Source organism: Pristiophorus japonicus, chromosome 7, assembly GCF_044704955.1.
Source record: "Pristiophorus japonicus isolate sPriJap1 chromosome 7, sPriJap1.hap1, whole genome shotgun sequence".
Lineage (NCBI taxonomy): Eukaryota > Metazoa > Chordata > Chondrichthyes > Pristiophoridae > Pristiophorus > Pristiophorus japonicus.
Window position 1 is genome coordinate 28883726 of NC_091983.1, and position 22907 is coordinate 28906632.

The 22907-nt window shown below is 43.7% G+C and overlaps 1 protein-coding gene across 1 annotated transcript in view; it reads left to right on the forward strand.

Annotated features, from left to right (window-relative positions):
* LOC139266575 (collagen alpha-1(XXI) chain-like) overlaps positions 1 to 22907 on the forward strand; it is a 463005-nt gene that overhangs the window by 344125 nt on the left and 95973 nt on the right. The window contains exons 19-20 of the mRNA XM_070884170.1: positions 7173 to 7226; positions 8995 to 9066. Coding sequence (XP_070740271.1) covers positions 7173 to 7226; positions 8995 to 9066 — 126 coding nt within the window. The remainder of the gene's footprint in view (positions 1 to 7172; positions 7227 to 8994; positions 9067 to 22907) is intronic.

Consider the following 22907-nt stretch of genomic DNA (forward strand, 5'->3'; position numbering starts at 1 on the left):
TGAAGATGGTTGGGCCGAGGGCACTGCCCTGAGGAAATCCTGTAGCTATGTTCTGGGGCTGAAATGATTGGCCTCCAACAATCACAACCATCTTCCTTTGTGCTCAGTATGACTCCAGCCAGTGGAAGGTTTATCCCCTGATTTCCATTGACTTCAGTTTTACTAGGGCTCCTTGATGCCACACTCGGTCAGATGCTGTCTTGCTGTGAAGGGCAGTCACTTACACCTCACCTCTGGAATTCAGCTCTTTTGTCCATGTTTGGACCAAGGCTGTAATGAGGTCTGGAGCCAACTGGCCCTTGCGGAATCCAAACTAAGCATCAGTGAGCAGGTTATTGGTGAGGAAGTGCCACTTCATAGCACTGTCGATGACACCTTCTATCACTTTGTTAATTATTGAGTATAGATTGATAAGGTGGTAATTGGTCAGATTGGATTTGTCCTGCGTTTTGTGGACAGGACATACCTGGACAATTTTCCACTTTGTCGGGTAGACGCCAGTGCTGTAGCTGTACTGAAGCAGCTTGGCTAGAGGCATGGCTGGTTCTGGAGCACAAGTCTTCAGCACGACAACCGGGATATTGTCAGGGCCCAAATCCTTTGCTGTATCCAATGCGTTCAGCCTTTTCTTCATATCACGTGGAGTGAATCGAATTGTCTGAAGACTGGCTTCTGTGATGGTGGGGACCTCAGGAGGAAGGCGATATGGCTCATCCACTCAACACTTCTGGCTGAAGATGGTTATAAATGTTTCAGCCTTGTCTTTTGTACTCGCGTGCTGTGCTCCGCCATCATTGAGGATGGGGCTGTTCATTGAGCCTCCTCCTCCTGTTCGTTGTTTAATTGTTCACCGCCATTCACGACTGGATGTGGCAGGACTGCGGAGCTTTGATCTGATCCGTTGGTTGTGGGCCCGTTTAGTTCTGTCTGTAACATGCTGTTTTCATTGTGATAGTTTCCCCAGGTTGGCACCTCATTTTTAGGTATGCCTAGTGCTGCTCCTAGCATGCTCTTCTGCACTCCTCATTGAACCAGGGTTGGCCGCCTGGCTTGAATATAATGGTAGAGTGAGGGATATGTCGTGCCATGAGGTAGCAGATTGTCGTGGAATACAATTCTCCTGCAATTAATACAATTGATGGCCCACAGCGCCTCATGGATGGCCAGTCTTGAGCTGCTAGATCTGTTCTGAATCTATCCCATTTAGTATAGTGGCAGTGCCACACAACACGATGGATGGTATCCTCAGTGTGAAGATGGGACTTCGTTTCCACAAGGTCTGTGCGGTGGTCACTGCTATTAGCACTGTCATGGACAGCTGCATCTGCGACAGGTAGGTTAGTGATGTCGAGGTCAAGTTCGTTTTTCCTTTGTGTTGGTTCTCTCACCACCTGCTGCAGGCCCAGTCTGGCAGCTGTGTCCTTCAGGACTCAGCCAGCTCGGTCAGTACATAACATAAGAAATAGGAAAGCATAAGAAATACAAACAGGGATAGGCCATTTGGCTCCTTGAGCCCGCTCCGCCATTTAATAAGATCATGGCTGATCTGATCTTGGGCTCAACTCCACTTCCCTGCCCGCTCCCCATAACTCTTCACTCCCTTATCATTCAAAAATCTGTCTATCTCCATCTTAAATATATTTAATGAACCAGCCTCCACAGCTCTCTGGGGCAGGGAATTCCACAGAATTTTGACCCTCTGAGAGAAGAAATTTTTCCTCATCTCAGTTCTAAATGGGCAACCCCTTATTCTTAAAATATGCCCCCTAGTTCTAGATTCCCCCACGAGTGGAAACATCCTCTCTGCATCGACCTTGTTGAGCCCCCTCAGTATCATATGTTTCATAAGATCGCCTCTCATTCTTCTAAACTTCAATAAGTATAGGCCCAACCTGCTCAACCTTTCTTCATCAGTCAACCCCTTAATCTCCGGAATCAACCTAGTGAACCTTCTCTGAACTGCCTCCAATGCAAGTATATCCCTCCTTAAATAATATTTAAGTATATCTCTCCTTAAATAAGGAGACCAAAACTGTATGGGGTACTTCAGATATGGTCTCACCAATACTCTTTACATTTGTAGCAGGACTTTCCTGCTTTTATACTCCATCCCCCTTGCAATAAAGGTCAACATTCCATTTGCCTTCCTGATTACTTCCTGTACGTGCACACTAACTTTTTGTTTTATGCACAAGAACCCCCAGGTCCCTCTGTACTGCAACATTTTGAAATCTTTCCCCATTTAAATAATAATTTGCTTTTTTATTTTTCCTGCCGAAGTGGATAACCTCACACTTTCCCACATTATACTCCATCTGCCAAATGCTTGCCCACTCACTTAGCCTGTCTATATTCCTTTGCAGATTCTTTGTGTCCTCCTCACAACTTGCTTTCCAACCCATCTTTGTATCATTAGCAAACTTGGCTACATTACACTCGGTCCCTTCATCCAAGTCATTAATATAAATTGTAAATAGTTGAGGCCCCAGCACTGATCCCTGTGGCACCCCACCAGTTACCATTTGCCAACCGGAAAATTACCCATTTATCCCAACTCTCTGTTTTTTGTTAGTTAGCCAATCCTCTATCCATGCTATTACCTCTAACCCCGTGGGCTTTTATCTTGTGCAGTAACCTTTTATGTGGCATCGTATCGAATGCCTTCTGGAAATCCAAATACACGACATCTACTGGTTCCCCCTTATCCACCCTACTCGTTACAGAACTCCATTAGTGGTGCTACCAAGCCAGTCTTGGGGAAGAACATTCAAGTCCCCCACCCAGAGTTAATTCTGTGCCCTTGCTACCCCCAGTGCTTCTTCCAGCTGATGTTCAACATAGAGGAGCAGTGATTCATCAGCTGAGGGAAGGCGTTATGTGGTAATCAGCAGGAGATTTCCTTGCCCATGTTTGACCTGATGTCATGAGACTTCATGGGGTCCGGAGTCAATGTTGACTCTCAGGGCTGCTTGCTCCTGACTGTATACCACTGTGCCACCACATTTGGTGGGTTTGTCCTGCCAGTGGAACAGGACATAAAACATAGAACATAGAAAATAGGTGCAGGAGTATGCCATTCGGCCCTTCGAGCCTGCACCGCCCTTCAATGAGTTCATGGCTGAACATGCAACTTCAGTACCCCATTCCTGTTTTCTCGCCATATCCCTTGATGCCCCTACATCGAACTCTTTCTTGAATATATTTAGTGAATTGGCCTCAGCAACTTTCTGTGGTAGAGAATTCCACAGGTTCACCACTCTCTGGGTGAAGAAGTTTCTCCTCATCTCGGTCCTAAATGGCTTACCCCTTATCCTTAGGCTGTGACCCCTGGTTCTGGACTTCCCCAGCATTGGGAACATTCTTCCTGCATCTACCCTGTCTAAACCTGTCAGAATTTTAAACGTTTCTATGAGATCCCCTCTCATTTGTCTGAACTCCAGTGAATACAAGCCCAGTGCATCCAGTCTTTCTTCATATGTCAGTCCTGCCATCCCGGGAATCAGTCTGGTGCATCTTCGCTGCACTCCCTCAATAGCAAGAACGTCGTTCCTCAAGTTAGGAGACCAAAACTGTACACAATACTCCAGGTGTGGCCTCACCAAGGGCCTGTACAACTGTAGTAACACCTACCTGCCCCTGTACTCAAATCCCCTAGCTATGAAGGCCAACATGCCATTTGCTTTCTTAACCGCCTGCTGTACCTGCATGCCAACCTTCAATGACTGATGTACCATGACACCCAGGTCTCGTTGCACCTCCCCTTTTCCTAATCTGTCACCATTCAGATAATAGTCTGTCTCTCTGTTTTTACCACCAAAGTGGATAACCTCACATTTATCCACATTATACTTCATCTGCCATGCATTTACCCACTCACCTAACCTATGCAAGTCACTCTGCAGCCTCATAGCATCCTCCTCGCAGCTCACACTGCCACCCAACTTAGTGTCATCCGCAAATTTGGAGATACTAGATTTAATCCCCTCATCTAAATCATTAACATACAATGTAAACAGCTGGGGCCCCAGCACAGAACCTTGCCGTACCCCACTAGTCACTGCCTGCCATTCTGAAAAGTACCCATTTACTCCTACTCTTTGCTTCCTATCTGCCAACCAGTTCTCAATCTACATCAGCACACTACCCCCAATCCCATGTGCTTTAACTTTGCACATTAATCTCTTGTGTGGGACCTTGTCGAAAGCCTTCTGAAAGTCCAAATACACCACATCAACTGGTTCTCCCTTGTCCACTCTACTGGAAACATCCTCAAAAAATTACAGAAGATTTGTCAAGCATGATTTCCCTTTCACAAATCCATGCTGACTTGGATCTATCATGTCACCTCTTTCCAAATGCGCTGCTATGACATCTTTAATAATTGATTCCATCATTTTACCCATTACCGATGTCAGGCTGTCCGATCTATAATTCCCTGTTTTCTCTCTCCCTCCTTTTTTAAAAAGTGGGGTTACATTGGCTACCCTCCACTCCATCGGAACTGATCCGGAGTCTATGGAATGTTGGAAAATGACTGTCAATGCATCCGCTATTTCCAAGGTCACCTCCTTAAGTACTCTGGGATGCAGTCCATTAGGCCCTGGGGATTTATCGGCCTTCAGTCCCATCAATTTCCCCAACACAATTTCCCGACTAATAAGGATTTCCCTCAGTTCCTCCTTCTTACTAGACCCTCTGACCCCTTTTATATCCGGAAGGTTGTTTGTGTCCTCCTTAGTGAATACCGAACTAAAGTACTTGTTCAATTGGTCTGCCATTTCTTTGTTCCCAGTTATGACTTACCCTGATTCTGACTGCAGGGGACCTACATTTGTCTTTACTAACCTTTTTCTCTTTACATATCTATAGAAGCTTTTGCAGTCCGTCTTAATGTTCTCTGCAAGCTTCCTCTCATACTCTATTCTCCCTGCCCTAATCAAACCCTTCATCCTCCTCTACTGAGTTCTAAATTTCTCCCAGTCCCCGGGTTCACTGCTATTTCTGACCAAATTGTATGCCACTTCCTTGACTTTAATACTATCCCTGATTTCCCTTGATAGCCACGATTGAGCCACCTTCACTTTTTTATTTTTATGCCAGACAGGGATATACAATTGTTGTAGTTCATCCATGCGGTCTCTAAATGTCTGCCATTGCCCATCCACTGTCAACCCCTTAGCATCATTTGCCAATCTATCCTTGCCAATTCACGCCTCATTCCTTCAAAGTTACCCTTCTTTAAGTTCTGGACCATGGTCTCTGAATTAACTCCATCCTAATGTAGAATTCCACCATATTATGGTCACTCTTCCCCAAGGGGCCTCGCACAACGAGATTGCTAATTAATCCTCTCTCATTACACAACATCCAATCTAAGATGGCCTGCCCCCCTTAGTTGGTTCCTCGACATATTGGTCTAAAAAAAACATCCCTTATGCACTCCAGGAAATCCTCCTCCACCGTATTGTTTCCAGTTTGGTTAGCCCAATCTATATGCATATTAAAGTCAACCATGATAACTGCTGCACTTTTATTGCATACACCCCTAATTTCCTGTTTGGTGCCCTCCCCAACATCACTACTACTGTTTGGAGGTCTGTACACAACTCCCACTAGTGTTTTCTGCCCCTTGGTATTCCATAGCTCCACCCATACCTATTCCACATCATCCAAGCTAGGCATGGTGATGGAGGAGTCTGGTATGTTGGCTGAAAGATATGATTCTATGAATATGACTTGACAGGCTTTTGCTTGACAAGTCTGTGGAACAGCTGTCCCAATTTTGGAATTTGTCCTCAGATGTTAATGAGGAGGACTGAGCCAGGTCGACTGGGCTGGGTATGCATTTGTCGTGTCCAAAGCCGGTGCCTAGGTCGATGCCGGGTGATCTTTCCGGTTTTATACTTATTGTGACTTGTGGTAGTTTGTTACAACTGAGTGGCTTGCTAGACCATTTCAGAGGGCAGTTAAGAGTCAACCACATTGCTGTGGGTCTGGAGTCACATGTAGACCAGACCAGATAAGGACGTCAGATTTCCTTCCCCAAAGTGAACCAGATGGGTTTTTACGACAATCCGGTAGTTTCATGGTCATCAATACTGATACTAGCTTTTTATTCCAGATTTATTTAATTAACCAAATTTAAATTCTACAGTTGCCGTGGTGGGATTTTAACTCACGTCTGCAGATTATTAGCCCAGGCCTCTGGATTACTAGTCCCGTAACATAATTACTGCACTGCCATTCTATTCTCAGCCCCTCAAAATTGGCTTTTCCAATCTATTACCCTGGTCACTGTCAAGTTTATGTCCTTCTCAATTATTATCTTAAAGCATATTATATTATGGTCAATATTGCCTTGATGTTCTCCTACTTTTACTTCTCTTATCTGCTCTGCTTCATTCCCCATTATTAGATCGATTAGTGAATCCTTCCTTGTTGGGCTTCTTACATACTTAGTTAGAAAGGAGTCCTGTACAGATTGTAGGAACTCTCGGTCTGCGTGACTAAAGTTGTCCTTATGTAATGGATGGGTACCAAGGTACAACAGCGACAGTGAAAGAAATTAACTTTGATCCACATTAACAACAAAATGTGTCTTGAAATCCTACCAGGAAAATTGGCACAACACTTTGATCAAATATTATAATGGAAGGATTAGAATCCTTCAAAATGACTTTGATATTTTGCAAATTTATTCGCATAGTATTTAGGCATCATTTATATTGTATGTAACAAATACATTGTTTAGGTTGATGATCAAATCCAACATATTTCTTATGTTTTTCTGATTCAAATAAAAGTTAATGAAAATGTTGTCATTGGAAGAGGGCCTGCCAAACACAGGTGAAGCATCCTATCCTCTCGAAGGAGAAGGATAGGAAAATCAGCTGGTTACAAAAAACACATTGCAAGAGGCCTGAAAGTTGATTGGCTCACCCTTCTTCTCAGTTGCTAAATGTTGAGCAGCACAAGGGGAGCTAAATAAGATAAAATAATGTATAATAGAGGGAATAAATAAAAGGAGATTCCATAACCTGGTGCTTCCAGTGGAGTGTAACTCAGGTAACTGTGGTCTCCCCATTTGAACTACTGAGTCATGGAATTTGGTAAAAGTTTAAACAGATGTATAAAATAGCAATATTAATGGCTCAGTCTGCTTCATGTTGCAGGGCAAAAAAGGTGAACAAGGATTCCAAGGAATTCGAGGACAATATGGCAATAAGGTAAAAAATCATAATTGTACAGTTTATCATGATATAAATTGTTATTCATTTTTATTCTGTCCAAACCCAACTCTGATTAACATTTTGCATACCAAATAGCATTTCTGCACATTAAATAAGCAAGACCAGTTTTGTTGAATTTCTGCATTGAATATTGTGAATTTTAAAAAGTATTCAGTAGTTCCAACAGGTTTAGAATTTTACTAATTACTGTATAAATGTGTCAGAAATGTTTAAGCTGTAGTGAGCAGCAGTGTTAACAAAGAAAATATTTAGTGTATCAATTTTATGCTATGAAAGGATCCATTAAATACGTTTCACTATTTAAAAACTTGAAAATGTAACAAGCTCTCTTCAGCAGCACAATCAGACTGAGTGACCCAGCAGCACCATGCCATCTTTTCCTGTTTCTGTTACTCTTCCCTGTCAACATATTCCCATTATAAATTCCCATGTCCATGTTTATAATGGAAACTACATATGTAAACTTCTCACCCTGTAATTACACCCACCAGCCACTGGTGACACTGTAAACTTGTCACGCTGTGATTACACCCTGCTGCCACTGGTGACACTGCAAAATTCTCACACTGTAGTTACACCCACCAGCCACTGGTGACACTGTAAACTTGTCACACTGTAATTACTCCCTCCTGTCACACTGTAATTACACCCTGCACCTACTGGTAACACTGTAAACTTGTCACGCTAGTCTTCTATCCAATGCCATGGAAGATTGATTAGTACTTTTTTTTATTTGGTCCGTGATGTGGGCATTGCTGGCAAGGCCAACATTTATTGCCTATCCCTAACTGCCCTTGAGAAAGTGGTAGTGAGCCGCCTTCTTGAACCACTGCAGTCCGTGTGGTGAAGGTACTCCCACAGTGTTGTTAGGGAGGGAGTTCCAGGATTTTGACCCAGCGACAATGAAGGAACGACGATATATTTCCAAGTCAGAATGGTGTGTGACTTGGAGGGGAACATGGAGCTGATGGTGTTCACCTGCGCCTGCTGCCCTTGCCCTTCTAGGTGGTGGAGGTCGCAGGTTTGGGAGATGCTGCCGAAGGTGCCATGGCGAGTTGCTGCAGGGCATCTTGTAGCTGGTACATACAGCAGCCACAATGCACCAGTGGTGGAGCGAGTGAATGTTTTATGTGGTGGATGGGGTGCCAATCAAGCAGGCTGCTTTGTCCTGGATTGTGTCATGCTTCTTGAGTGCTGTTGGAGCTGAACTTTTCCTGCCAAATGGAGACAATTCCATCACACTCCTGACTTGTGCCTTATAGATGGTGGAAAGGCATTGGGGAGTCAGGAGGTGAGACACTCATTGCAGAATACCCAACCTCTGACTTACTCTTGTAGCCACAGTATTTATTTGGCTTGTCCAGTTAAGTTTCTGGTCAATGGTGACTCCCAGGTTATTGATGGTGGAAAATTCAGCAATGCTGTTGAATGTCATGGGGAGGTGGTTAGACTTTACTGAGATCAATCATGACCCATAGGTTGTAAGGCACAAGCATAGCTTATTCATTGAATATTTCTTTTATTCAACAGTAATTTTGCTGGATATCATGTAATCTTTTTAAGTTTTTGCTTAGATAAGCATGCACCAGAACAATCACAATCTGACCATGATATTCCATTCTGCTTGACTTTACTGAATGCCTAAAATGAAGTCTAAAAGGACAAGAAAGAATAAAAAGGGGTTGGTTTAATCATGGCAGTTCCTTAAGAAGTGAAATGATGGCTTTTCTTTTGTATTTCATAGGGGCAGGAAGGAGAACCAGGTTTACCAGGTCAGCCAGGACATTCTGGATTGCCAGGAATGAAAGGAATAAAGGTATAGTGTTTCTGTTCTCATTTTGTAGTCCTGTCATAATCTTCACAAGAAGCTCCTGATGGCTTAGTAAGTTTATCCAGTGACAGCTGAGCCAAACAGAGCAGGATAGTCCCAGGTTCAGCCCTGGCTTGTGCTGAGTTAGTGAATCTTAGACGGAGCTGTCATCAGCTTCCCTGGATTGGGAGAAATCAATCAGAGTTCCTGCTATTACTATCCACCAATCCTTGTTGGATGTGTGCATGTGTGGACTAGCTTGAACTTGCCGATAATGCTCTTCCTGCATGAATAATTTGCAACACCCAGTGTTGGGGCTCACACATTAATTAATGACCATTTGAGCCAAGGCTCTTGTGGATCCCGTAACAAGTCAACACCTCCAAGATCGGGGAGGGGAGAAATTGGCAAGGAACAGAAAACTTTACAAGAAATGTGACTTTGATCCACTGTACGGTATTTAATTTTACATTAAATTACAGTCACAGCATTCATCAAAGATCCAAAGAAAGACACAATTTTGGTTTGTTTTCTCCACTCCTCTCCCATGGGCGCTGACTCACTTTCCACAAGTTCTAGCCACTCTCCAGCTGTAGAGGTGTTGAGTGGCAACAGACTATCATCCAATGTGAGCATCACATCCAGGTTTGCCTGTCAACATTGGGTGAGGACACATACATGAACTTTCCATTGATCACTATTCCACTGAATAGTGATCAAGAGTGGGAAACCTGACAAATGTATTTCCATTCTTAGCCTGAATCAAATTTTAGAGTGTCTGCTGCCTCCCTCACTTGTCAGTTAGCTTAGGAACATACTGGTAACAGAGTTTGGAATCTTCCCAATCAGCATATGTTTTTAAAATGCATTGACAGGATGTGGGTGTCGCTGGCAAAGCCAGCATTTATTGCCCATCCTTAATTGCCCTTAAGAAGGTAGTGGTGAATCGCCTTCTGGAACCGCTGCAGTTCTTGCGGTAAAGGTACTCCCACAGTGCTGTTAGGTAGGGAGTTCCAGGTTTTTGACCCACTGACGATGAAGGAACGGCAATATATTTCCAAGTAAGGATGGTGTGTGACTTAGAGAGGAACTTGGAGGTGGTGATGCTCCCATGCGCTTGCTGCCCTTGTTGTTCTAGGTGGTAGAGGTCATGGGTTTGGGGGATCATATCGAAGAAGCCTTGGTGAGTTGCTGCAGTGCATCTTGTAGATGGTACACACTGCAGCCAAGGTGTGCCAGTGATGGAGGGAGTGAATGTTTATGGTGGTGGATGGGATACCAATCAATGTTCCTGTTAAGCTGCATGGTGCACAGCGCTCTGGAGATCCCGCGCAGGCCGTGCACCAGCTTTTATATGAGAAAAACTGCACATGCACAAACATTTGAATGGGCCGAGGAACCCATTAAAGGGCCCGCACATGGAAAAACATTGAGAGAATGGTGTCAATCAAGCGGATTGCTTTGTCCTGGATGGAGTTGAGCTTCTTGAGTGATTTTGGAGTTGCATTCATCCAGGCAAGTGGAGAGTATTCCATCATACTCCTGACTTGTGCCTTGTAGGCGGTGGAAAGGCTTTCGGGAGTCAGGATGTGGGTCACTCATCGCAGAATACCCAACCTCTGACCTGCTGTTGTAGCCACAGTATTTATGTGGCTGCTCCAGTTAAATTTCTAGTCAATGGTGACCCCCCCCAGACGTTGATGGTGGGGGATTCGACAATAGCCATGCCATTGAATGTCAAGAGTAGGTGATTCGATATCTCTTGTTGGAGATCGTCATTGCCTTGCACTTGTGTGGCAGAAATGTTACTTGCCAATTGTCAGCCCAAGCATGAATGTTCTCCAGGTCTTGCTGCATGTGAGCACGGATTGCTTCATTATCTGAGGAACTGCGAACGGACTTCTGACCTTATGTTAGAGGGAAGTTATTTTTGAAGCAACTGAAAGTGTTTGGGCCTAGGATACTGTGCTGAGATGATTGGTCTCCAACAACCTCAATCATCTTCCTTTGTGCTAGGTATGACTCCAGCCAGTGTAAAGTTTTCCCCCTGATTCCCATTGACTTCAATTTTACTCGGACTTCTTGATGTCAAACTAGGTCAAATGTGCCTTGATGTCAAGGGCAGTCACTCTTACCTCACCTCTGGAATTCAGTACTTTTGCCCATGTTTAGACCAAGACTGTAATGCGATCTGGAAAGAGTGGTCCTGGTGGAACCCAAACTGAGCATCGATAAACAGGAATTGGTGAATAGGTGCTGCTTGATAGCACTGTCAACAACTCCTTCCATCACTTTGCTGATGATTGAGAGTATGCTGATGTGGCAGTAATTGGCTGAATTGGATTTTTGAACAGGACATACCTGGGCAATGTTCTACTTTGTCGGGTAGATGCCATTGTTGTACAACAGCTTGGCTAGAGGTATGACTAGTTCTGGAGCACAAGTCTTCAGCACAACAGCCGGGATGTAGTTGGGGCCCATAGCCTATGCTGTATCCAGTGCGCTCAGTCATTTCATGATATCAAGTGGAATGAATCGAATTGGTTGAAGACTGGCTTCTGTGATGGTGGGGATCTCAGGAGGAGACCGAGATGGATCATCCACTCGGCATTTCTGGCTAAAGATGGTTGCAAACGCTTCAGCTTTGTCTTTTGCACTCATGTGCTGGGCTCCACTCTCATTGAGGATGGGGCTGTTCATGGAGCCTCCTCCTCCCTTTAGTTGTTTAATTGTCCACCACCATACATGACTAGATGTGGCAGGACTGTAGAGCTTTGCTTAGCTCTGTCTATAGCATGCTGCTTCCACTGTTTAGATTGCATGTAGTCCTGTGTTGTAGCTTCACTAGGTTAGCACATCATTTTTAGGGATGCCTACTTATCTGAGTACCACACTGGACAGTTCGCTTACCCTCCAGGCTATCTGGGGAACCATTCATTCTCTTGATTATTTGTGCATTAATATTTAACGGTTCACAGATCGGCGATCCTCAGAAATGATTTAGTAGTATAATCTGATTGAAGGTGCTTAAGGCACAGCCAATGAAATAGGATCAATTTATAACAGTTATTAAGATGAGATTACTGCTTTGTGATCATTACCATGAAACTATATTTTATAATAGTACTGTAAAATGGTAGCATTTTTATTTTGCATTGTCTTGTTGTCAATTGAAGGCCAGCATATCCCAAGTTAACTGTAAAAAGCCCTACACCATATCTAAACTTTGAAAGGCTATGAATTATGCTCGAAATAATGGGGATTCAAGTGAAAATCTGGGACAGGATGAGAAATAGACTGAAGGATTAGAAGAAGCATGCACTTGTTCGGGGAGTGCTGTCAGGATGAGGAAAGGTGCTGAGTATAGTCCTCAGGTGTTCAGATCTCAACTGGTTTAACAACCTGAATTCAGCCTCTGAATGCAAATTGCTATCGCCTCTGAATTTGACCAAACTAGCAAGAGACAACTGAATCTGAGAATGTCGCCAGGGACCTACAAAGCAGTTGGACAAAATAGGGTAATGTTATTTATGAGTGCCACCCCTCACATGCAGCTAGTGCATATTGGAAATCAGTGTAAGCCCACAATATTCCAATATGCACTGGCTACGTGTGCAGTGGAATGATCTGGGGCTATTAGTAGACTCTGCACTCACTGTGCGAAACCTGCACTCTGAGGCAGGTTGCTGGTTGGGGTCAGAGTAGGGAGGGAGGACTTATGCAGGCTGGCAGTGGGCCGGATTTTTATGGACCCAGATGAAAAAAAGAAAAAAATAACTTGTATTTCCAGAGCGACTTTCATGACCTCAGGACGTCTCAAAGCACTTTACAGCCAATGAAGTACTTTTGAAGTTTAGTCACTGTTACAATGTCGGAAACAGAGCAGCCAATTTTCACACAGCAAGCTCCCAGAAATTACAATGTGACAATGGCCAGATATTCTGTTTTAGTGGTGTTAATTAAGGGTTAAATATTGGCCAGAACTCCAGGGAGAATTTCTCAGCTCTTCTTTGAAATAGTGTCATGGGATCTTTTACATCCACCCGAGAGGGTAGATGGGGCCTCAGTTTAACATCTCATCCAAACAACAGCGCTCCCTCTGTACTGCACTGGGAGTGTCAGCCTGGATTGTGTACTCAAAACTGAATTGCCTTCCGCATCTAGAAAACTGCTAAGAGTGCTTCAGCTCTAACACAAATGGCTCAGCAAGCCACAGAAGGGGCACCACTGTCTTGCACACAGCACTCCAGCTTTGTGCAGGGGGTCAGTATTGCAAGAGAGGTACTCCATTCACAGGGCCTGGAGGCCCTCCAGAAAGAACGAAGTGGGACCAGATCATCGAGGCGGTCACAGACAGCAGTGTCGCCTCCACAACCTGGCTCTAGTGCCCAAAGAAACTTCATGACTTCAGACCAGTGTTCAAGGTCAGTGAATGCAACTTCAAAAACTGTCTCCTACCAACTGTACCACTAGTTTCACAAACTGCTCAATGCACCACCACCCTTCCCCAGCCCAACCACTCACCTACCAACAATCTCTACCAAACAGATGGCACACCTCCCATTTCTAGCTTTAATTCACCCTGTTGGAAACAGTGCTGGCCATTCTTGGCAGGGGCATGGCTGAGTCCTTGGCCAGTGGCGGGGCTGAAAGCATACAAGATGTTATCCTCCTTGCCTGCACTATTTGCATTATGTGCTCCCCTCACCCCAACTCCAAACTTGTGCCTTCCTCATTTCACACACCCAAGAAATGCAGCCTGCACAGCCAATGGTTGACCAAGAAGAGAGAGAGGAGAGTGAAGAAGAAGAAACACGTCACTCGATCTCACACTCCCATCCACCAGCTCCTCAAAGTCGCCCAGAAATGCCATTTGTAGTGTCCCCCACTGAAAGGCAGCATCCTTCCACCTGCCATGCTGTAGCCACTGGATTAGTACTGTGTGACATCAGATGAATAGGCAAAGGCACATACAAGACAGTCACTAAGGGAATGCATAAGGGTGATGAGTTGATTTCTTTGATGTCATATCAAATGGATAGATGTATAAAGTTGGATTGGAAAGTTTGCTTTATGAAGGCTTTTATTTCAGCTTTGTAGCCAAGAGGACAGTAACAGAGGGGAAGGTAAGGTATGGGACAAATGTTGAAAGGGGAATTGGGGTTGTGGTCACTGGTACCACAGGTGGAAGGTTCCATCCAAGATATCCTGGCTACAAAGGGGTTGTCTGGGTTGCATCCTTCCTTCTCATACCTCTTCTTCTGCTTCTTCCTCTTCTGCATCTTCCTCTTCCGCTTCTTCCTCTTCCCTCTATGAGCGGATGCTATAAATCTAAAATAAAAGCATAAAATGCTGAAAATACTCAGTCGGTCAGGCCGCATATCAACCTGAGACGTGAACTCTGTTTTTCTCTCCACGGATGCTGCCTGACCTATTGAGTGTTTCCAGCATTTTCTGTATTCACAAGGTCCTTCCTTTACCATTCGAGGACTTGCAGGCATCCAACAGCACTCCCTGCACACTTAAAACACTTTTAACGTGTATTGCACTAAGCCACTACTTCAATAAAATAAAAAAAATCCAGTCCAAAAGCTTAAATGCAAACTTAACTGAAAGATGTGTGTGTCTCTGTCATTCTGCTGCATGCTCGCTTTTCAGAGCAAGCTTAGGAGCCAGCGCTAAACCCAGCGGTAAGGTCGAAGTTCGCAGAGTGTGATGTTAATTAGGCATTGCACGCTGACTGGCGTCACACGCTCCCTGTTTGCATCTCCAAGGCCAGCACTCAGGCCCTCACCAAAATGGCGGCTCACACCAGAAAAGGGCGTTAGTGTGGCAGCTGCTATTTTCACCAGGATTTCAGCGCTAACAGGTAGCGATAAGTCGCCCAATTTCAATTTCTGGTCTACAGAGTCTAAACCAAGAAGTATAAATTAGAATATTTAATTCATAGTAAAATCATGTACAGAAAGCAAAACGGCTCATATTTCCCATCATTTGCGCCCCAGCAAAATTGGAATGCTCAAGAAGTTGATGCATTCCTAGTATTGAGTTACTATGGCGGTAAGATATTTAAACAGGCCACCTTACCACATGCAGTTGATCGCATGATGAGCCACTGCATAAGCCTTTTTTAGAATAAAAGATATTTAGGCCAGCACTAGAGTCTGCTGTCTATGCTAGTCCCACAGCCACCGTCCCTGCCCTGTGCTGAATGTCTGCCCAACGGCAGAAATCCTATTGACAATGTTTAAATGACCTTAACACCAGAAAAAGTGGCTGTGGTCCAGGACAGGGAGGATTCCATCAAAGCAGAATTATCCAAGCCAGGAATTTTAGTAATAGAAAGAGGAAGCATTAAACAGACTAAAAAAAGACAGTAGAGGAGCCAAGATAGCTGGTTATGCCGGGGAGAGAAGGAAAACCACAAAACCTGACAGGTAATTTTAAAAATGATTTTCGACTCTCGTGTCCCTCTTGTTTAATGAAGGCTTTGGCTAGCTTTCAAATATAAAAATGGCTTGCTGTACACTAAACCAATCTTAAGCAGTGACGCCAGGACTGCAACTATAAGTCTGAACACATGAAAGCTCTTGTGGGGAAATCTGGGTTTTCTCATTTCTAGTTGAACCATTGACCCGAAACTAGTGTGTCCAAAGCAAGATTTAAACAAGATTTATTTAGGAAATTTATACTGGTAAATAACTCGTGTTGCTTGAGAAACATGAAAGGATCATTATTGCAGATGTCACAATGGATTTTGCTTTTTGTTACAAATCACAATCTCAGGAATTGTATTTTCAAAGCCATGTGCTCTTACAATTTCATTACTACTTCATAAATTATAATAAAAATGAACATTTCTCTTTGTTGAAAGAGGAATACACAGCCTTTGAATTTAAAACCAGCTCTGTGACAACAGTAACTATGGGCCCAAATTTGGCCCAACCGTTTTTTTGGCGCACTCACGTGAGATGCGCCGACTTCCTAGGATAAAAACGGCGGCAAAAAGTTGTCCCTGCATTCTGGCTGCTCTGTGGCCTCTCCCATGGCTTGGCGCGGCGTGGCAATTCAATTAGGGGATGGAGCTAGGGCCCTGCGCTCAAAAGAATGCCGGCAGCTGAACGCATGCGCACTGGAGGTGGGACCCGATGTCCCACCCGTATCCCAGACCGAGTGGCGTCACAACACGCCATGGAGAGAGTCCCGCACCAGGAGAGTGGCCTCCCACACCGACCGGCTGGCCCTCTGACTTCCCGGGCCGAGGTAGGACTTGAGTTTCAATTTTTATTTATTGATGGTTGTGCTTTGTTTAGTGAGGAGAGTTTTGATGGGTGGGAGGGGGTAAGGAGGAGAGTTCTGATGTTGGGTGGCGGTGGGAAAGAGTTTTGATCCAGGGTGGGGTGGGGGAGGAGTTTTGATGGGTCGCCGGGGGGGGGGGGAGAGGAGGAGGAGAGTTTTGATGGGGGGAGGGGGGGAGGATAGAGTTTAGATGGGGTGGGGGGGGAGTTTTGATGGGGGGGTGATAACTGTTTTTATTTGGATATTTTGAAAAAATTATGTAAATATGTTTCGTCTCTTTACTTCTTTTATTTTTGAAGTTTAAGCTTCCACGAATGCTTCTGTTGTATAGTAAATTAACTTTGCGAAGTTCGTCATATGTCCTGTATAGCTGTTTGATCCTATTCACATTCTTTAGTCAAGTATTAAGTACCTACCTGCGCTGATTTCTTAACTCTCCGCAATGGTTTTCTGTGCGGCCACAAGTGGCCACATACGCTGACCTAAATTAGTTTAGAGCAACTATTAGCTGTGCAAAGTGGCTTAAATGGCCAAAACGGGCATAGATGACTGGTAACGCCCCCCTTTGGAAAAAAAATTAAACTAAAAAAAATCTTAACTAACTCACTTACACTGGCGCAAATTGAATGTGCAGAATGGGGATTTTTAAGATACTCCAGAAAAATCAAATTGTTCCAAAAAAAACCGGAGCAACTACTGGGCAAATTTGACCCTTACCCCTAGACTGTGACCCCTGGTTTTGGACTTCCCCAACATCGGGAACATTCTTCCTGCATCTAACTTGTCCAATCCCATCATAATTTTATATGTTTCTGAGATCCCCTCTCATTCTTCTAAATTCCAGTGAATATAAGCCTAGTCGATCCAGTCTTTAAGCACCAAGCACTAAACAAAGTATAGAAATAAGCATTCAATAACAAATAAAAAATACAAGGAAGCTGAGAGGACCTGCACCTAGCACCAAGACTTACAAAGCACAAAAGTAATAAGCAATTAATTAGCAAATAAAAAAATAGAAGGAACCCTGCACCTAAAGCACCAAGGCTTACAAAGCACTAAACAAAGCACAAAAAGTAACAAGCAATTAATTAACAAATAAAAAATAGAAGGAAGCGGAGAAGACCTGCATCGAAAGAACCAAGACTTACAAAGCACAAAACACAGCACAAAAAGTAATAAGCATTCAATAAAAAATAAAGAACTGAAGTAAATAATTCAATTAACAAATAAAGAACTGAAGTAAATCCTACCTTCAACTAAACTCGGCAGCAGCCGGCCTGTGCGGGAGGCCATTCGGCCTGGGATAGGGGCAGTAAGACGCACAGGGGAGGCTAGGCTCAACGCGGCATCTGAGACCTGGGGAGGGAGGGAGGGAGAGGCTGAACGCGGCATCGGTGAAGGGGGGAGGGGGGAGAGATCCACTGCAGGCCCACCTCGGCCGGTGCGGGAGTCTCTTCGGCCAGGGATAGGGGCGGCGCGCTTTGGGCCCCTCCCACATAGCCTGCAGAGCACACTCACAGATTCTGGGGGCGAGGAGCTACTGCACAGGCGCGCAAACTCAGTGCCGGGACCTGGCTCCGCCCCTCTCTGCTTTTGCCACGCCATGCCAAGGCCTACGACGGTCCATGGAGCGGGAGAATATGGAGCTACATTTTCGGCTCCGTTTTTGGAGTATAAAGTCGGCACACCTCAGGCAAGTGTGCTGTTTTAACCAGAGGGCCAAATTTTAGCCCTAAGAAACTAATGGGAAAGCAAAATCAGCCATTATAGCTAATGAAATGATGCTCAGATACACAAAATATTGGCACAGGTCATGATGGAATATGGAAAGTATTAGTACAGGTTATCATGGAATATGGAAAATGCTGGCACAGGTTGCTGGTTTTGAACCATTTATTTTCCTGTCAAGTTTTGTAAAAATCAGAATGGAAATTTCTAAACACAATGGAGAAAAGCATTAAACCAGAGATTGTTTAAAAATATCTATTTTATTAATGCATTTAAAATAACAGATGCCTGAGAGCACATTATAGGGGAACTAAACCTCAGGGTAATGTCATTTCTTTCATGATACATATTTTCAAATGTTGATCTACTTTTTACAACTTTTTCTTATTCATATAATTAGAGCACACAGTTACCATTCATTCCGTTGCCACAATTAAGTTTGTTGTCCTAAGTATGATGGATAAATAACATTTAGCAAATTTGCATTTCCACCCCATCAAAAAAAAACACTTATTTTAGAAGGGAAACATATTCCTAATTCTTAGCAGGAAAAAAAATATCAAGTAGAGTTCAACATTCTCAGTGTTTACGAGACCAAAGGCATGCAAATAATTCATATAAAAATCAAATCTACTTGCTCTGGCGGGAATGTTGGTAATAAAGGCCTGCAACTGCCGGCCAGCATTTCCATTTGAAACTTGCAATTGAATTGGGGCAGCGTAAAGGTTTGGAATGGGCGTCAAATTATTATTTGACTATACCTTATAGAACAGTTACAGAATAACTTTGTATTTCTTAACTATATATTTATTTATAGAAGAAAAGTGATCCAGGATAAGAGTGCCAGAAACACATAAAATTAGAGTGCCAATTAAAAACATGTAGATGTATTTTAAAGTGTATGTTGTATGTTGGAAAAAAGGTTTGAAAGGTGTTTATCCTGGGTGGCCCATTCCTTTTTTAGGGCCACCTTTCCTTATTGTCCCTGCTTATACTTGGCTTTCAACAGCCAATCCTCAAACGGGGGACTAAGGTACCCACAGCATTAAAGAAGAGTGCACTTTTAAATTAGCCAGTAGACCGTCACTGCTGCTGGCACCTGACATTCCAGCCTCAACCCCCATGAAACGCCATAAAAATAAATACATAAATGAGCTGATCTAGCATCATTCAGCACACAGTTCTTGAGGACAGAACCGGCCCACATTATCTGCCACAGTCTTAATGGGCAATTTGAGCATGGAGGATATGACAACCAAGCCTCATCCTGTCTTCATCTGACATCCAGACGCACATACTTTTTAGCAGCAGACACAGGATACTAATTACGCTAATTTTTCCTTCTCTGCCGAGTCATACATCTCCAATTGTAGAAGTTGTATCCCTACTCCGGTTGAGATCAGTTAACTCGGTACGGCCACTGATCAAACCTGGCACAGTCAGGCTCTGTATAGCTTAGTACTACACTGGACACTGCGGGGTTGATTTCAACTTAATACACCTGGCCAAACGGGGCCAGAAGGCAGTAAAAACCGACTGAGTGACTTACCTGTTTATATCGCCGCCTGGATCCCTCTGAGCAAGTGGCAAAGGTACCCACGTGAATCCGGAAGGACCCTTCTTTAAATCTGCATAACAGGGTCTGATGACATCTTGAGCCCCAGCTGCAATTTCAATTTGAGCATCTAGTGTCAGCATTAATTCTCTCAGGCCAGCAATAGCATGGATTAGATACAGAGTACAGAACTCTCTTCTCAGTCCTAAGAATCTGCTTTGATCCCACCAAAGCAGAGAACCCCCTCATTAAAGCAGTGTATATTTCTGACTCCAGCCAATCTCCAGCCTGTCTGAGTTCAACGGCAGTTTTTCTAATTGCGCGGTCTCAGCACAGAGCTTTAATGGAACACATCTCACTATCTTTTCGCACTGGGAACTGGTTTGAGATTGTCAAGATACATTTTAATTACAACACATATAGCTAGCTGAAAGAGAAAACTTACAAAAGATGTATGTGGAGCCTTGTAGAAACAAGAGAGGAGAGTTAAAAGGAGGAATGACCATAGTAATATTAGTAGAAAAAGGCATGCAAGTCTACAATGAAGAGAAGAAAATGCAGGAGTGCTAAAGGGATGTTACAAGAACATCACCAAATATTGAAATTCTTGGGCAGACTTGAACTTGAGGGATTTAAAAATTATTAAGGGGAAAAGAATCTTTGACACTGTGATGTCTGTAAGTGCTGTAGGTTTGTAATGCTTGTAGCTCCATACTGTGGATGTGGACGTATTGTGTACTGTAGCTGCAGAGTTATAATAAACAGACAGGCAGCTTCCGGTAGCTTCCGGACAGAGAGCCTGCCATCTTAAGGAGCTGTGTGTGTGTGGTCTGTGAAGATATCACAGTTGGCGACTGAGGATGGAGATTTTTCGGATGTTTAAAGCTTAAATTTTGTTGGTGAAGGATTCAGCCAGCCGACAGAAGGCTTTGGAAGTTTCTGTCTTTGAAAAAAAAGCCTCAAAATCCGAGGTAAAATACAGCACACGGTGTGAACAGCTAGAGATTAAAATGGCAGGTGTAATCGGACATTTGGGGGAATATAGACACGACCGGGAATGTTTTAAAGCATATGTGGATCGGCTAGAAATGTATTTCATTGCAAATAACATAATCGAAGTTCCAGACAATGCAGTCCAGAACCAGGCTGTGTTGGAAAGTAAGAAAGCGATTTTCTTAACAGAGGCAGGTCCGGCATTGTACGAAACCTTTGTAAATCTGCTTGTGCCTGACGAGCCAAAGGACACAAGGCTTAAAGGGATTTTAATGAAGCTGGAGCAGCACTATAACCCCAAACCGTTAGAAATTGCTGAAAGCTATCGTTTCGGGATTTGGCAGACAGCGAGGTCGATGGGCGTGGCCGAACAATATTCCCGAGAATTAAATAATAATTACGATCATCAGTCAACCGAGGTAAATCACCTGCAGGTTCAAAGTAAAAGACGGCCATGGCCAAAAGTCTCAGAAACTGGAAATTCTAACAGAGCGTCGAAGTCGTGCTATAGGTGCCTGGGACAACACATTGCTAAAAGTTGTCCATACATGAAGGCAGAGTGTTTCTTCTGCAGAAAGACTGGGCATCTTGCAAAGGCATGCCGACTGAAGGGTAAACCAGCTTTTAAAGCTATGAGTCCAGCATTCAAAGCTATGAGTAGTAATCCAAAGAGACTGCATGGCTTGGAAGAACAACAGCAGGACGAGGAGATGTTAGAATTACACGTCATTAGGAGCACGAGGTTAATGGACAGCAATTCGGAAAGCATCAAAATCCACATAGATGTTGCGGGATTCAAGATACCAATGGAAATTGACACGGGTGCCTCCGTGAGTGTAATACCAGAGTCTCTGTACTGCGACAAATTGCGTGATTTCGAACTGGAGAAGTCCAAGATAGAGCTGCGAGGCTACTCGGGAGAGAAAATTCCTGTAGTAGGCCGTATCACCGTACCGGTGATATATAAAGATCAATTTCATAACTTGCCTCTAATAATAGTGAAAGGAGACAAGACTGCTTTACTAGGAAGAAATTGGTTAAGCTCACTGAAGCTGGATTGAAATAAGATCTTCTCTGTGGAAGCGAGATTTTCATCAACGGATGAGGTTATCAAACAGTATCCGAAGGTGTTCTGCGAGAAGGGCAGTCCGATCCAAGGCTTCAAGGCGAGTGTCAGGGTACAGAAGTATGCTAGATCGGTTTACTACAAGCCACGTTCCGTACCAAAGAGAAAGTTGAGCAAGAACTCAAAAGACTAGAGACTGAGAACATTATTTGTAAGATAGATCGATGTAATTGGGCTACACCCATTGTTGTTGTACCTAAGTCTGATGGTAAAGTAAGATTGTGTGGTGATTATAAGGTAACTGTAAACCAGGTTCTCGAGGGTAATGTCCCCAATACATTGCCGAATACAGAAGATTTGTTCACAACGCTGACAGGTGGTCAGATCTTCTCAAAACTGGATCTTACAAATGCCTACTTACAGCTTGAACTAGATGAGGAGTCCAAGTCATGTTTGACTATAAACACTCATCTAGGCCTATATCAATTTAATAGGCTACCGTTTGGAGTGTCTTCCACCCCTGCCATATTCCAAGGGTGATGAACCAGATTTTGCAAGGTATTGAAGGGGTAGGATGTTATTTGGATGACAGACTAATTTCAGCACCAAATAGGCAAATTCATAACATTTTGAATGAAGTCCTCAAACAGCTAGAGAAGCACAGAGTACGAGTGTCTGCTCGTAAGTGTGAGTTATTTAAAAATTCAGTGGAGTACTTAGGGTACAGAGTAGACAAAGATGGTTTACATCCGACCAAGGAAAAATTGGATGCAATTAGAAATGCACCCACTCCCAGGAATGTCACTGAACTTCGTTCATTCTTGGGTCTTTTGAACTATTATGGGAAGTTCCTACCAAATTTGGCTACAGTATTACATCCACTGAATGAACTTTTGAAAAAACAGGTCCAGTGGAAGTGGTCAAAAGAATGCGATACAGCATTCAAGGAGTGTAAAAACAAATTGGTAGAGAGCACCATGTTAGTTCACTATGACATATCTAAGGAGATTAAGCTATCATGTGATGCCTCTCCGTATGGAGTTGGGGCAGTAATCTCTCATGTATCAAGTAGTGGGGAGGAGAGACCAATTGCTTTTGCTTCACGCACTCTCAATGCCAGTGAGAAAACTTATGTGCAAATTGAAAGGGAAGCTTTGGCATTAATTTTTGGGGTCAAGATGTTTCACAAATACTTGTATGGTCATA